This window comes from Ornithorhynchus anatinus, chromosome 1, assembly GCF_004115215.2.
Source record: "Ornithorhynchus anatinus isolate Pmale09 chromosome 1, mOrnAna1.pri.v4, whole genome shotgun sequence".
In the NCBI taxonomy this organism is placed as follows: domain Eukaryota; kingdom Metazoa; phylum Chordata; class Mammalia; order Monotremata; family Ornithorhynchidae; genus Ornithorhynchus; species Ornithorhynchus anatinus.
In genome coordinates, this window is record NC_041728.1 from 799,076 (window position 1) to 813,614 (window position 14,539).

The following is a 14,539-nucleotide window of genomic DNA, read 5'->3' on the forward strand; positions in this document are numbered from 1 at the left end:
TAGGGTTTGGGATTATTATTCATTGCAGTTTAGGTAGCAGGACTCCCAAGCACTGAGTCAGACCGGATGTGTCTTTGAGTAATGTATCTTGTTCGGCTGGGAAGTTTTGCTTGAATGACATCTGCCTGGGAGGCCGACAGCACCGTGCTCGGCCTTGTCTGTCACCTTACTGCCAGCCTTCCTGGACATCGGGGTCCCGAGGAGGGCCGGGGGGTGGGGGAACCGGGTAGGGGAGTCCGTGACCAGGGGAAGCACCGTGGGATGCCGTCTGTTGCTCGGGCATCTAGATGTCGCGCATGCGCCAGCCTCCGTCCTCCCCGCCGGGGCAGGCTGTGTTCTCCAGAGCTCCTACGCAGATTCGTGGCCAAAGGGGTGTTCCCTCGGAGCGTTATTTTCCGAGCTCCTCTGGGCCATGCCGACGTGCCTCGTGGCTTCCGTGGGGACTCTGCCCCGGGGATGTCCATCCTGGATCTGGACAGACGCGGCGCGCTGCTGGTGACATCAGGTGGAGTAGTCGCTGATGGGCTGTGCCTCTCACCTTTCTTCCCCAGTGTACAATGCCGTTGGATTAGCAGCCTATGAGCTCTTCGACAGCGTGGATTTTGATCAGTGGTTTAAAAACCAGCTGCTCCCGGAACTACACGTGACCCATAATAGGCGAGTACCTTTTAACTACGTTTCCAAAACGATGACAAACGCGTGATCGCAGTATGAACTCTCCCCGATGGGACTTCCGTTGAATCGGCCGCGGTTTAAATCGAGTAGCCCAAAGGGGGCAGGGGGGCACCGAAAGAAGAAAGAATCTTAAATCCAGTTTCATCGTAAATCCAGAGGCGTAGTGGATAGAGCGTGGACCTGGGAGTCACCATTTGTCAGCTGTGTGGCCTTGGGCAAGTCAGTTCGCTCCTCTGGGCCTCAGTTACCTCGTCCGTAAAATGGGGATTGAGACTCCGAGCCCCACGTGGGGCGGGGACTGTACCCACCCCGATTTACTTGTATCCCCCGTAGCACTTAGCACAGTGCGTGGCACATAGTAAGCGCTTAACAAATGCCGTAATTATTATCATCATCTGCTCTGGTGTGTGTTTTCAGAGTGCGATTTGACTCCTGTGCGATGGGTGAGTTGGGGAATGTCCATCCCCCGGCTCGTCTGCTCTTTTAGGGCGCGATCCACGCGTTGACACAAGTGGATTTGGTGTAGGAAGGCAGGGTCGTGTGCGAGGTGTTGCTTGAGATGCGGTGGTGCTGCGGCTCTGCCTCAGCCCGACCTTCCCACACCCAACACTGCCGGCAAAGTTTAGCAGCCGCCCACCGCAGGGGCTGGTGGAGGCCGGTGGCCCCCATGACTTTCTAGGTTGGACTACCAGCTTCGCTCATCCCAGCTCTCTGCCGGGTCTCTGAACGTTTGCGTCCACCGTAGGAAGACCTGAAACGCTGGCTTTCTGCTTCATTCACTGTGAAGTCTCCCTGCTCTCAGCCCCACCCATTTAAAACCCCCGCAGGCATCCCCCCGGCCCCCGATGGCACCCAATCTGAAAGTGGCACCTGTGTGCCCCTTGGAACTGCAACTCTGAAGACTCCTTGCGGGAAGGTTGTGTGTCGGAGGGGGAAGATGGATGGGGGACAACAGGGGCAGTCCCCCACCCGGTTTTGTCTCAGCCCAACCGGCCCAACTGCTCGACTGCCCTTTAGGTGCCGGGGGCACCTCCCACTCCTGTTTCCTGGGGGCCTGACCCCTGATGGGGAAGAATAATGTTAATAACGTTGGTATTTGTTAAGCGCTTACTACTTGCCGAGCACCGTTCTGAGCGCTGGGGTAGACACAGGGGAATCAGGTTCTCCCACGTGGGGCTCACACACTTTTAACCCCCATTTTACAGATGAGGGAACTGAGGCACAGAGAAGTTAAGTGACATGCCCACGGTCACCCAGCTGACGAGTGGCAGAGCCGGGAGTCGAACTCATGACCTCTGACTCCAAAGCCCGGGCTCTTTCCACGGAGCCACGCTGCTTCTCCAGCAGCGTGACCCGACCCAGTGTCTGGGTCAAGGCGGCTACCGTTTTCCTGGACTGCAGGCCGTGGCCCGTGTCCACCGGGAAAGGGGCTGGCTCACTGCTGCTCCAGCCGGCTGGTCCCCGGGCGGGCCCGTTTGCCTGCTGGACTGTTGAAACTCACCCTGTCCTCACGGTCCAGACCGGCACAGGCTTTGCCCGGAGGATCCGAGCCTGGGTCGTCTTGGCTCGCAAAGCGTGCCGCCGGGCCTAGGGAGGGGGTAGCCCTCTAGATTCCTCTGTCCTACCTTGTTACGTGCATCTGTGGCCTGGAGAATGGGACAGGGGTTGTCCTCCTCCCTGGTCCGTAAGTCCCAGGAACCCGAGGGGCGGCGGACTCATCCCCCCGGTTCTCTCGGTCCCCAGCTGGTGCGTGAGGCAGGTTGCCGGACGAGCCCAGTTCACGCGCCGGGCCCGGGACCTGCTTCTGAGTCCACCCCTCACCCTCCCGGCCTTGACCTACGTCTGGATTCCGCTCCTCCCTCCCCACACCCCAACCCCCACCACCCTCCAACCGGGCAGTCCATCCGCGGAATGCGCTCCGCTACCGTCCCGCTCCGGGCTTGGGAGCGGCGGAGCCGGGACACCATCCCGATGCCAGCTGTCAGGATCCACAGCGTGCAGTCATATCGCCTTCCCCTTCTCAGGCCTGAGGATCTGGGCTTCGGCCTTCCGTCACCCTGCCGGGGGACGGTTTGAGCACTGAGCGGGTGGGAGTTGGGGAGGGTAAGAGGAAGGGGCGCGAGCGTTTAGGTCCCGCCTCGCGGGCAGTCGCAGGCCCCCGGGTTTGGAGTCGGGGACCCGGCCGCGGACGAGGAGAGAAGAAGCGACAAGAAAAGTGGAGCGGCCCGGACCCCGCCGCAGAGCCCAGACGGGAGCCGGGCGAGTGGAAGGGGTACGGCCGTGGCCTTTTCTAGAAGTTCATTGCAGGCTCGGGTTCTGGTTGGGGATGTGGAGCAAGATTCAGGTGGACACTGACCCCAAATCACCAACCGTTGTATTTTCATCGACGCCGATGGGAAGAAACCAGTCGGAATTAGACAGTTAATGACGGTTATAATGGCGTCTGTAAAATGCTTACTGTGTGTCCGGCGCTGAACCGAGTGCCGGGATAGATATAGGATGGACAGAGGGGCGGGGGAGCAGGTTTTGAATCCCCGTTGTGCAGATGAGGAGACCGAGGGCCAGAGAAGGGAAGTGACGTGCCCGAGGTTACGCGGCGGCCACGTGGCAGAACCGGGATGAGAACTCTGGTACTTCCTCTGACTTCCAGGCCCGTGCTTTTTCCACAAAGCTACACTGCTTCCCCTGTTAGATAATTCCCATGTCACTCATTCGATCTTATTTACCGAGCGCCCACTGTGTGCAGAGCACTGTACTGATGCTTATGTATGTTACCAAAATCAATTCCACCAAATGCGGCCCAGTGTTTTACTAAAATATATAAAATGTACGTACTGCCTTTTGGATTATGGAGTTTTCAAGTTGCTCGTATAGTTCTGTGATACAGATTCCTCTTGTTGAGTGTGGCCGACCCCTGCCCTCATCCTCACACCCCTCTCCCTCCCGCAGGTATAAGCCGTTACGACGCCGGGTGATTTGGCTGATTGGACAGTGGATTTCTGTCAAATTCAAGTCTGACTTGAGACCGATGTTGTACGAGGCGATCTGTAACCTGCTGCAAGATCAAGACTTAGTGGTACGTGCTCAGAGCCGCAGCTCTCTCGCCCTAACGCTCGTGCTTGCCGGTGCTCAGAGGAGACTGAGGCGCTTGTCTTAGAATTCCCCAGGCGGAGGCGCTTGGGGTCGAGCAAGGAGCTTGGGAGTGTTTGTTCTCCTCCTCTTGGTGGGGGGCCTCAGACCCCGCAGTGGGGAGATTCATACTCAGCCAGAGGACTGGTTCGGGAAGCCAGAGAGGGAAATCTGCCTCTCAGGGGCCGGTGGGTCAGGACGGAAGTTGTGTTTTCGCCTCCCCGCCAGACTGTCGTTGGAAAGTTCCGCATCCCCGCCCGTGTGTCGGTCACCGCCTCGTCCCCGGACGGAATCTGAGCACGGTTCTCAGCCACGGCCCGTCTCCCGGGCCCGATCAAGCAGAGCCCCACCGTTGGAGTTTCTCTGCAGAAGACGATCCCCACGGTCGATATGGGTGGCCATTTTCCCTATCTTCCAAGGCTCACCGGAAGCCCACCTCCTCCAGGAGCCTCCCCCATTTGCTCGTCGTCTCTCCAGGTCACATCCTCCCAACTAGCAGCAGCTTGGCACTTCTGTGTCACCTCTGCACGTACGCACGCACGCACAACCCCTAAAGCCCTTTGGTCCGTATCCTTCGGCAGTATTATTTGAGTGCTTGTTCGTCCTCATAGCCACCTTTCCACCCTCTCTTTCTTCCTCTCTAATTTCGTCTCCGTCTCCCCCGCTGGACCGGACCCTCCGGGGGGGGGGGGGGGGGGGGCGGGCAGGAGTCTTGTCTTTTAACTGCCGAACGCTTGTTGGGTGGTAATCGCTGAACTGAGTCCTTGGGAGCAGGCGACAATAGCAGGACGTGTTGCCTGGCCTCAAATATACAACGGTAAGGGAGAGACTGGCAGAAATGATCTAGAGCTAACGCAAGATGGTGGAAGGACAATTAGAAGCAGGATGAGCACAGCAGGAGGAAACAGCCGAGAAAACGATCGAGTGTACATAAATGTGTGGCTGTTTCATAAATCCAGCATCCCTCTGTAGGTGAGCGCCGAGGCTGTGCCTGAGGTGTAGAAGTGCCGCGGGAGAGCGACGACAGGCGGCTAGGGGGTTGGAGAGTTAATTGGGGAAGGCTTCCCGCAGGAGGTGGGATTTTAGGAGAGCCGTGGGCTGCCCGATTTCCGGCAGGGATGCAGGAGCAGTCTGTTGGGGCCACCTCAGCTACCGGGCAAGGCATCTCCACTTGTCTGCTGTGTGAAATTTGGGCAAGTCACTTAACTTCTCTGTGCCTCAGTTACCTCGTCTGTAAAAAGAGGATTAAAAGTCCCAGCCCCACGTGGCATAACCTGATTACCTTGTATCCACCCCAGCGCTTAGTGCTTGGCGCATAGTAAGCGCTTAAGAAATGCCACGATTATTATTAATCAAGAGTGGAAGTACAGGGCTTTTTAAGAAAAACGTTGAGGCCGTTGCCTGCGTGGCCAGTACTGGCCACACCCAAGAGGGAGGTGGAGGAACTCAAAGAAGGCCGCAGTGGTGCTGGGCCACAACCAGTGAGCTGGGCATGGCTGGGGGCACCGGCCGACCGGCGGTTGTTTCGGTTCCATACCGGAGCTCGGCTCTCCGAGGCCTGTGCTGGAAGAAGAGCGCAGAGGGCACTGGCAACGCTCCGACCACAGAGACGCCAAAGGAGAGGTGTCTCTCCGGGGCCCAAACTCAAGTACGGCGATTCGGACAACAGGGGAGAGCCCGCGGAGAACTCGTCTGAACCGCGACTAGAGCGAGAGGCTTCTCGGGCGGGACAGCTGGCCGCCCACCCGCCACCCCTGCCCGACGTTGGCACGGGCTTCCCCGCCCGCCCTACGTTAGACTGGGCCTTGCGCCCGCAGCGGAACGGGGCTCGGTGCCTCTAAGGGAAGGGTCTGGCGGGGACGCGACGGCTTAAACGCTGTGTACCAAGCACTGTTCTAAGCGCTGGGGTGGGATACAAGGCAATTAGGTTGTCCCACATGGGGCTCACGGTCTTAATCCCCATTTTCCAGATAAGGTAACTGAGGCACAGTGAAGTGACTTGCCCAGAGTCACACAGCTAAGTGGCGGAGCCGGGATTAGAACCCACGACCTCTGTCTCCCAAGCCCGGGCTCTTGCCACTAAGCCACGCTGCTTCACTTACTGTGTGCAGAGCACTGCGTTAAGTGCTTGGGAAAGAACAGTATAACAATAAACAGACACATTCCCTGCCCACAGTGAGCTTACAGTCCAGAGGGGGCGATGGGATAGTCTAGGCGGAAGACGTGCCTCGCGTCCTGGCTGTACTCTCCCAGGCGCGTAGTACAGAGCTCCGCCCCGCGAGCATCCAGGAGACACCACCGATGGATTGACGGGGAGCTTCACCCAAGCGGATTTACGGTGCCTGGCTCACCGGAGGCAGAAGCGGGGTCCTCTCTTCCCCCGAACTGGGACTCGGAAGTTGGCGGGCCACGGTCGGTAGGGAGTCTCCTCTTCTCCGCGGCGGGCACCCTCCTTCCGCTGATTTGGGGCGAGGAGAGGGTGCCGACTTGGGGATAGAGCGGCAGAAGCTATATACCCTCCAGTCATCGCATCGCCTCTCTGGCTACCGTCGACCCCCCCGCCCACCCCCAGCCCCACCTGGGAGAGGCAGAGCTGAAGCCAGAAGAGCTCACAGAGGGCTCGGGCCAGGCTAACTCATATCCCTGATGGGCAGCTGTTTTCTCAGAGCAGCAAGAAGGGCTTGGTGAAGAAGGAACAAATGTTTTAATCGAAAAGAATCAGCTACAAAGAAGAGAGTGGGAGCAGCGTGACTATCTCGGGGCCTCCTTTCCTTTGGAGTCTCGCTGCTTTATATTAAATCTCCCTATCTTCTTCTCACCCGGCCCCGTCGGGCTAAGGAAGGCCCGAGATGATACTTTTAACGCGAGACCGATTTGTAGCCGCCAGCTTCCCTGTGCGAGAGCCCGACCGCTCCGGTACTATCGCAGCGAAGCGTGGTTTACAGACGACGTAGAGCGGGCGAACCCACGTTGCGCTGGAACTAACCCGCCTCCTCCGCTCCCAAGCAGCGGACAGACCCAGCCTCGACCTTGGGGCAGTCTGAGGACGGGCCCGGGAGGCACGGAGACGGGAGGGAGGAGACCGGGAGATGCAGGCGACGCGCTCGGGATGTCTCGTTCCGCCTTCCCCGACCGCACTCCGAGGGCCCACCTCGGATACGCCCCGCTGGCGTCCGGCTCCGGCCGAAGGAGCTGGGTCTGGTGCCAGGTGGCGTTTGCCAGCCGTGGTGAGCGGCAACGAGAAACAGAAGCGACGCTTCTCACGGTGTGGGGAGCTGGAGCGAGGATCCCCAGATCTCCTCCGTCGCTGTCCCTCCCTTACCTCTGACGGTTTGCGTTGTGTTTTTCAGGTCCGCATCGAGACGGCTACAACTCTCAAGCTAAATATCCTTTCTGGAAATTCAGTGCAGCAGTGGGGCCGGTTTGGTTTGGCCCCGGTCCCAGGTGGTGATTGCTCTGAGGGGGGAGGGGTGCAGACCGAGGCGGGGGCGGGGGCAGCCGGTCCAGGGCAGTTCCTCCAGCGGGCACCATCTTGCCCCGAGGAGAGTCTTTCAGCTCCGCCCCGACGAGGAGCGGGATGAGGGGGGACGGCGGGAGAACGACAGGGGGGAGGTGGAAAGGGGACGAGTCACCGACTGAGCCACCTGTGGCGTGACCTCTCTCTTCCCCTTACCCCCCAGGCTCCCTCTCCCCTTCCTGCCCTCCGTCACCCCCGTGGAGCCCGACGTCTTACAGATGGGGCCATCCGTACATGGGAGAGGCTAAGGATGGGGGTGTGAGGAGATCGGACCTGCCGCTTTACCTCCCTTCATCTTGCCCCGCTCTCCGTCCTCTGCACCGTGGACCCGTTTGCTCACGTGGGGCCGCTCGCCGCCCTCCTCCTCGAACATCACACTCCATCGATTCTCCCACACCTGCCCCGAACAAGGCCCCCGTTAGACCTGCTAACGATTCTTTCCACCGTTTACGCTTTGCATTGAATTCCGATTCTTCTCCCGGGCCGGTTTTCTTTACATTTTAGCCGACTAGTTCGCGTGATGGATTCGAAGCGGTTGTCTTACAGTAGGTTCACACGTCTGTCTTCCTTAACCCGTATTTACCCGTGGATGATTTTGAGTTTAGGACGGAACAGTTCTTACCGGTAAGAGCATTCCCCTGTAGGCTTTAAGATAATATTGCTGAAGCTGTTGGTCTTTTCTGTGCCAGTAGTTTGATGAACTTCCGTATCTCTTACGCTCACGTTGCCGACGGCGAACGGAACATTTTATCTGCCCGGATGTTAGGCCCACAGCCGCTGGCTACTCTTTGACCTGTGAGCACCGGCGTGGGTATAATAATAATAATAATGACAATGATAAGAGATAATGATCAGAAGCAGTGTGACTCAGTGGAAAGAGCCCGGGCTTGGGAGTCAGAGGTCATGGGTTCGAATTCCGGCTCTGCCACCTGTTAGCTGTGTGACTGTGGGCAAGTCACTTAACTTCTCTGGGCCTCAGTTACCTCATCTGGAAAATGGGGATTAACTGTGAGCCTCACGTGGGACGACCTGATGACCCTGTATCTACCCCAGCGCTTAGACCAGTGCTCTGCACATAGTAAGCGCTTAACGAATACCAACATTAGTATTAATAATGGAATTTATTAAGTACTTACCATGTGCCAGGCACCGTGCTAAGCGCTGGGATGGATGCAAGCAAATCGGGTTGGACACAGCCCCTGTCCCACGCGGGGCTCACAGTCTCAAATCCCCATTTTACAGATGAGGTGACTGAGGCCCAGAGAACTCAAGTGACTTGCCCGTGGTCCCACAGCAGGCAAGTGGCAGAGCCGGGATCGGAACCCACGACCTTCTGACTCCCGGGCCCGTGGTCTCTCCACTAGACCACGCTGCTTCTCTCTCAGCGTTAGCTGGCTCTTCCCGCCTCACTGGCTGTTTTGAGGCAGCCGGCGGGGTGGCATAGAAAGATTATTCATCATGTTTGGTTAGTAATAGTAGACTTGGTATGTTTTGATGAAAGATGAGGACAGAGCAGTCAGTGGTATTTTGAGCATTTACTATGCGCAGAACACTGTTCTAAGTGCTTGGGAGAGTACAACACGAGAGAATGAGCCCCCTGCCCATAACGAGCTTATGTGGTTTTGCCCATAAGAGAGCAGGGTGTGGGGTGGGCGTGTACCGCGGGGAGCCGGAGGGCGGCCACGTCGAGCGGTAGCGCCTGGCCTGTTGTCCTGAGTGGAACTGGGCTCGCGAGGCGGCCCGTCAGCAGGAGAGCCCCTCTTTGATAGGCTCAGCGCCTCGGATGCCCGGCGTGAGGTCCACGCCACCCCAGGCCAGCCGCCAGCCAGGCCGCTCAGAGAAACGGCATAGTTTAGTGAGAGGAGCATGGGCTTGGGAGTCAGAGATTGTGGGTTCTAATCCTGGACCCCCACTTATCAGCTGCATGACTTCGGGTAAGTCACTCAACTCCTCCGTGCCTCAGCTCACCTGTGAGACGGGGATTAAGACGGTGAGCGCCACGCGGGACAACCTCATCACCTTGTATCTACCCCAGTGCTTAGAACAGCGTTTGGCACATAGTAAGGGCTTAACAAATGCCATCATTTTTATCGTTATTATTTGCTCAGCTGCCCAACCTGCTGGGGTAATGGTCCCCAGGCCCCTGTTGTGAAGTGGGGTTTTGGTGTGGCTCCTGCCTGGTGGAAAGTTCCTCCCATTGAGTCTGTCCCAGGACGGGCGGGCAACACTTTTGTGGGCGTTGAGGCTGGATATCAAATGGGAGGCCTTTTCTGCCCGGAGCGTCGCCCGGGGACCATCACGGCCCGAGGGTGACCCGTTCTTCCCCTTGGCGTAATGATGGAACCCAAGTCACCTTTTAAGGAAGATCAGTCATTGTGGTGTTTGTAAAGCATTTATTCTGTGCTCAATACTGAAGTAGGTAGATGGCACTGAGATCTGATACAGTTCCTTGACCACGTTCTAAGTAGGAGGGAAGACAAGTATCTGTTTTACCGAGGAGGAAACTGAGACCCAGAGAAAGGAAGCGACTTGAAATGAAGGTCACATAACGGACGACCCTAACCAGACACTGTGACCCGAGGAGATTAAGTCCTCCTGGTGGAAGTCAGTTGTTTCGAGGCTCTGTGAGACCGTCGATGTGAGTGTGATGGTGTCGGCAATTCACTAGTTTTTGCTCTGGAGCCACAACCCAGTAAGGCGAAAAACAGACCTAATCGGCTCGAGTACCAGTCGGTCGGAAATGGCTTCTTGGAGCGTGGATGTGTTTGTGTGAGTTGGGTGGGCCTATGTGCATTTGAGGGGGGGGCGGATGTGCGTGTTCGTGTGTGCTCGTGCGTTCGTGCGTGTGGCCGTAGACAGATAGGCCCTGGCGAAGAGGCTGGAGCCCGGCAGGAGCAGAGAGATGAGAACTGCAATCGTCTCTCACTGCCCGAATGGGCAGCCCATCTCCATCGCCACAACCAGCTGAAATCCCTCACCTCCAGAGACCCTTCAGCACCGGCCGAGAGGAGAGCCGAGGCCCGTTTGTCTGCAAGTGACCCGGGTGGCGTTGGCGTGCCCGCCCGCTGGGGCCCGGGGGCGACCGGGGGCAAGATCGGGACCCGCCCCGGCCTCTCTGGTTCGCTGCTCTTCGGGCTCCCGCCCGTGGCGGCGCGGGGCCGCACTCCCCGGGGCGAGGTGCGTGTTGAGGGGAGAAGAGGAGGGGGGTGATGCCGTTCTACCCTAGGGCTGGGGAAGGGTTCACTCAAGGGAGGGCCCAAGAGACAGCTGACTTTGCGGAGGAGGGCCAGGGCAGGGCCAGGGTGCCCGTCGGCCGGTGGACGAACGCACGTCTTCAGGGAGAGCTGTAGTCTTGCGGGGCAGAGGCCCACCGTGGTGGCTGCCGCGTGGGAACCCAGCAGCCGACTCATCTAAAAGACCCCAACTCTGTAAAGGACGCATGGTCTACGGCTGGGGAGCTGGGCTTGGGGGGTGGTGAGGAGAGGAGTCTGCTTTTTTCCGGGGGAGCCTTGGCGCCGGTGGGTGTGGACCCGTGCCTCGACCCTCTGAAAAGGTCTTCCCGCCCAGGCGGCTCTTGCGGGATGCTGGATCGAGGGACTGGGGGTGGGTTAGCCTGTCATCGGGCAGGGATTGTCTCCATCTGTGGCCGAATTGTCCATTCCAAGCGCTTAGTACAGTGCTCTACACATAGTAAGCGCTCCATAAATACTATCGAATGAATGAATATCGCAGTGGTGGGGAAGACAGAGGATGGATGGCGCCGGCGGGGAAAGACGGGAGGGCCGGACTGACTTTTTGGACAGCTTTCTGGTCCCCAGGGTGGATAATGATAACAATTACGGTATTTGTTAAGCACTTACTCTGTGCCAAGTGGTATTCTAAGCGCTGGGCTAGATACAAGGTGATCAGGTTGGACACGGTCCGGGTCCCACACGGACTCTTAGTCCCCGTTTTACAGATAAGGGAACTGAGGCCCAATGAAGTGAGCTGCCCGAGGTGACACCGCAGGGGTGTGGCGGAACCGGGATTGGAACCCAGGTCCTTCTGACTCCCAGGCCTGTGATCCTTCCGCTGAGCCACACTGCTTCTTGGGACCGGGCCCGGTGCGGCTCTTCAACCTTCGCCTGCCTGTGCATCCCCGACCAGCCCCCGGATGCTGAGCCGGGGCGACCGGGTCCTCTCCGGCCTCCCCTCAAACCCGAACCCCGAGCCTGTGGAGGAGCAGAGTGGGGAGGAAGCGGGAGAGGGGCTGGAGAGTTACCAAGTACAAGGATAGCACTGGGCAGAGAAGGGATCGGTCGGGTGGGAACCGAGGAAGCCGCGCTTCCACCGAACGCCTCAGTTTCGCTTTGCAGTCGGAAGTGTTCCGTAACCGGGCCCGAGCCCTCAATCCTCTGGAGGTGGTGGGCGCGAATCGTTTGATCCATTGATGTTATTTACTGAGCGACTCCTGAGCGTGGACACTATCCTAAGCACTTGGGAGAGTCCAGTAGTCACAATCCCAGCCCTTGAGGTCCTTCCTGGGAGGGGACAGGCGCTGAAATAATTGCCAGCTGGGGTGGAAACAGATGCGAAGTAGAGGTGAGCGAGTTCTTAAGGAATGTGTGGGTCGGGGTTGTGGGCATGTAAGCGTGTGGTTGGGCCCGAGCGCCAGGGTGGTAATCGGGGGCATAAATTATGGAGCCTGTCTTCCCAGGGGTGAAAGCGCTTCCACCACCTCTTGGGTGGAACGGGTCTGACCGGTGTTGGAAGCGCTTTCACCCCTGGGTAGACGGGCTCCCTGCCGATCGTCTCGGATGATGGTGGGTGGACGGCTCACTGGGCCTGCCTTCCTGCCGCGTCCTCGATCTCCCCGCGCCGACTTGGTCTTCCTTTGCTTCCGTGCAGTACCTGGACACCGTGTTCACCCTCCTCTTCCAGCTGCTCCAGCAGGTGACGGAGTGTGATACGAAGATGCACGTCCTCCACGTCCTGTCCTGTGTGATCGAGAGAGTTAGCGTGCAGGTAACGTCGAGGCCAGCCCCCGGCCCTTAGCCCCCCGGGCTAGTCCAGGGCCTGGTCATCGCTGACTGAACATGCCCTACTTGGGGAGGGGGATGCAGTCCCACCCGGCTTAAGGTTCTCCCGTCTTCCTTTGTCCGTGGGCAGGGATCACCAAAATCTGTAAGGTTTCTGTGGTCTGTGCTCTGTTTCTCACATTGGACGTTTCCTTCGCCACCCCTGATGGATGCACCTCGGGGCGATCCTGTCAGTTACAGTTCTTTTCCAATGCAGCGTTAAAAATTCTTGCCCACGTGGCAGAATCCCGAAGGTGTCTCCTACTGTGGGACTTTAGAAAGGAAGACGGTTCCTTCAACGTCTTCGAGTTGTCATCAGTCTCCAGGCGCCACGCTCACCGCCTGACAAGTTGAGATTCCTTTTCTGTTTTTGCCTCCGACGCAGATTCGGCCCTATGTAGGCTGCCTGGTTCAGTACTTGCCTCTGCTGTGGAAGCAAAGCGAGGAGCATAACATGCTGAGATGTGCCATCTTGACCACCCTCATTCATCTGGTCCAGGTAAATCCCTCACCTCTTCCGCACAGTGCCCTCCCTCCCCAACGCTCGAGAGGCGGGAGCTACTCTGATTTTTGCCGGGTGGGGAAAGGGCTCGGTGGGGCGCCACCGTTGCGGGAGAGTTTCTATTGATGCAACATTTTTGTGTTGGCGGTTCGGGGCCCGGAACTGCGGGGGACAAATTGGGACAGTGGCTTTTGGAGGCAGCTCGTCCATTGCTTTTGGGTCATCGGAGTCGATCGCGTCTCTCCGCTCCTCTCTTTAAACAGCCAGCAGAGACCAGCCGAAAGTGACGTAGTTTATTCGCTCTTATTAAGATGTCGGTTAATCCTGGGGCTTCCAGAAATACCGAGTTATAAAATAACCGAATGAAAAAGGAAGAGATTGTCCGGAGTGACTAGTTCTTTCCTGGGAAATCATTTCGGATATAATTTATATCTGGATTCTTTTTACCCAACACCCTTCTCGGGTGGCTGATTCATTCGTTCCATAAGTGGGGTTTACCGAGTGCCCACAGCGAATGCCTGCAGTGTGTGCCCGCAGTGTGTCTCCTGTCTACACAGCCTCCTGCTTCTTCCGCGCTACTTTCGTGCCCCCCCCCCCCCCCCCCACAACTGAGAGCCCCAGTTGCAGCAGCCACTCCCACCCTGTCCCAACCCCATCTCCCTTGCACACACTTACAACACCGCAACAGGTTGCCTTTGCAGGGAATTGCATAGATCCCTTTAGAGTGGAAGCCCCTCGTGGGTAGAGAATGTGCCACGGGTTTTCATAGTTCCTTGTGGGGGATTCGAAAGATTCCTTTACTGCTCTTACCATCTCTTGAGCTAAACGACCCTCCCCCTGCCAAAAATAAGCATCCGGCTGTCGAGTTTGGGATGGATCCTCTGGAGACTCTCTTTTCCTGACCTACCGCTAAGGATTTCTCATCCAAGAATCGGTCCAAAACCTTCTCGGATGAAGGGCTGATTCTCACCCTCATTGGCTCCGGGGTTAATGGACTCCGCTTGCCGGTCACCCTTGGGGTGAAGGGATGGTGTCCGCTCCGTGTCGACTCTACCCCCTCTGGCCTCGGAGGCCCCACCCGGAATGCTCCGGACCTCAAATGAGTCCCTTCCCGGGCTCGGCCTTTCAACTACCCGGCGATACTCCTTCCGGGAGAAGTCTGGGAACACGTTCTTAGGGAGTGCAGTCCTGGAGATGGAAAACTGCAAACAGATGGATAGCTTACAATCTTTTCCGCCCGCTCTGAGGGATGTCCTAGGTCGTGTGAGGTGGAAGAAGTAAATGGCTGTTGGGTGGATGAGGGGCCGATGCTGAGCGGTCACTCATCGTGGTTTGGGGTGAAACAAGCTAACTGAGCACCCACAAGTCAGGGAGAGAAAACTCTGCCCATCCGTCGCTCTTCTTGCCTGAGGACTCGGAGCTCAGCCTGGACTCAGTTCCCTCCTCCCCCTGCTCTTGTTTTTTCCCAATCCCCCCTCCGCATCGGGGGCTCCTCCGGCCGCCCCCTCAGGTCTGTGTTTCCCGGTCCGCGTTTCCCAGCTCCCTTTGCCGGTTGCTCATTCATGCCATCGTATGGCTAGAGTGGAGCGCCGTCCTGGGAGGATGGGGAGCGTGCCAAAGTTGGGTGTGATTGCCGCGATCCCATCCCGCCAGTTTGGA

General features: G+C 58.0%; 1 protein-coding gene across 4 annotated transcripts in view; it reads left to right on the forward strand.

The window, feature by feature from the left end:
• Positions 1–14,539, forward strand: part of IPO11 (importin 11) — a 142,864-nt gene that overhangs the window by 44,132 nt on the left and 84,193 nt on the right. For all 4 annotated transcript variants that reach the window (XM_029058977.2, XM_039910339.1, XM_029058981.2 and 1 more), the window contains exons 15-20: positions 552–657; positions 3,625–3,751; positions 7,155–7,188; positions 7,905–7,945; positions 12,209–12,325; positions 12,764–12,877. In XM_029058977.2, the coding sequence (XP_028914810.1) occupies positions 552–657; positions 3,625–3,751; positions 7,155–7,188; positions 7,905–7,945; positions 12,209–12,325; positions 12,764–12,877 (539 nt within the window). The remainder of the gene's footprint in view (positions 1–551; positions 658–3,624; positions 3,752–7,154; positions 7,189–7,904; positions 7,946–12,208; positions 12,326–12,763; positions 12,878–14,539) is intronic.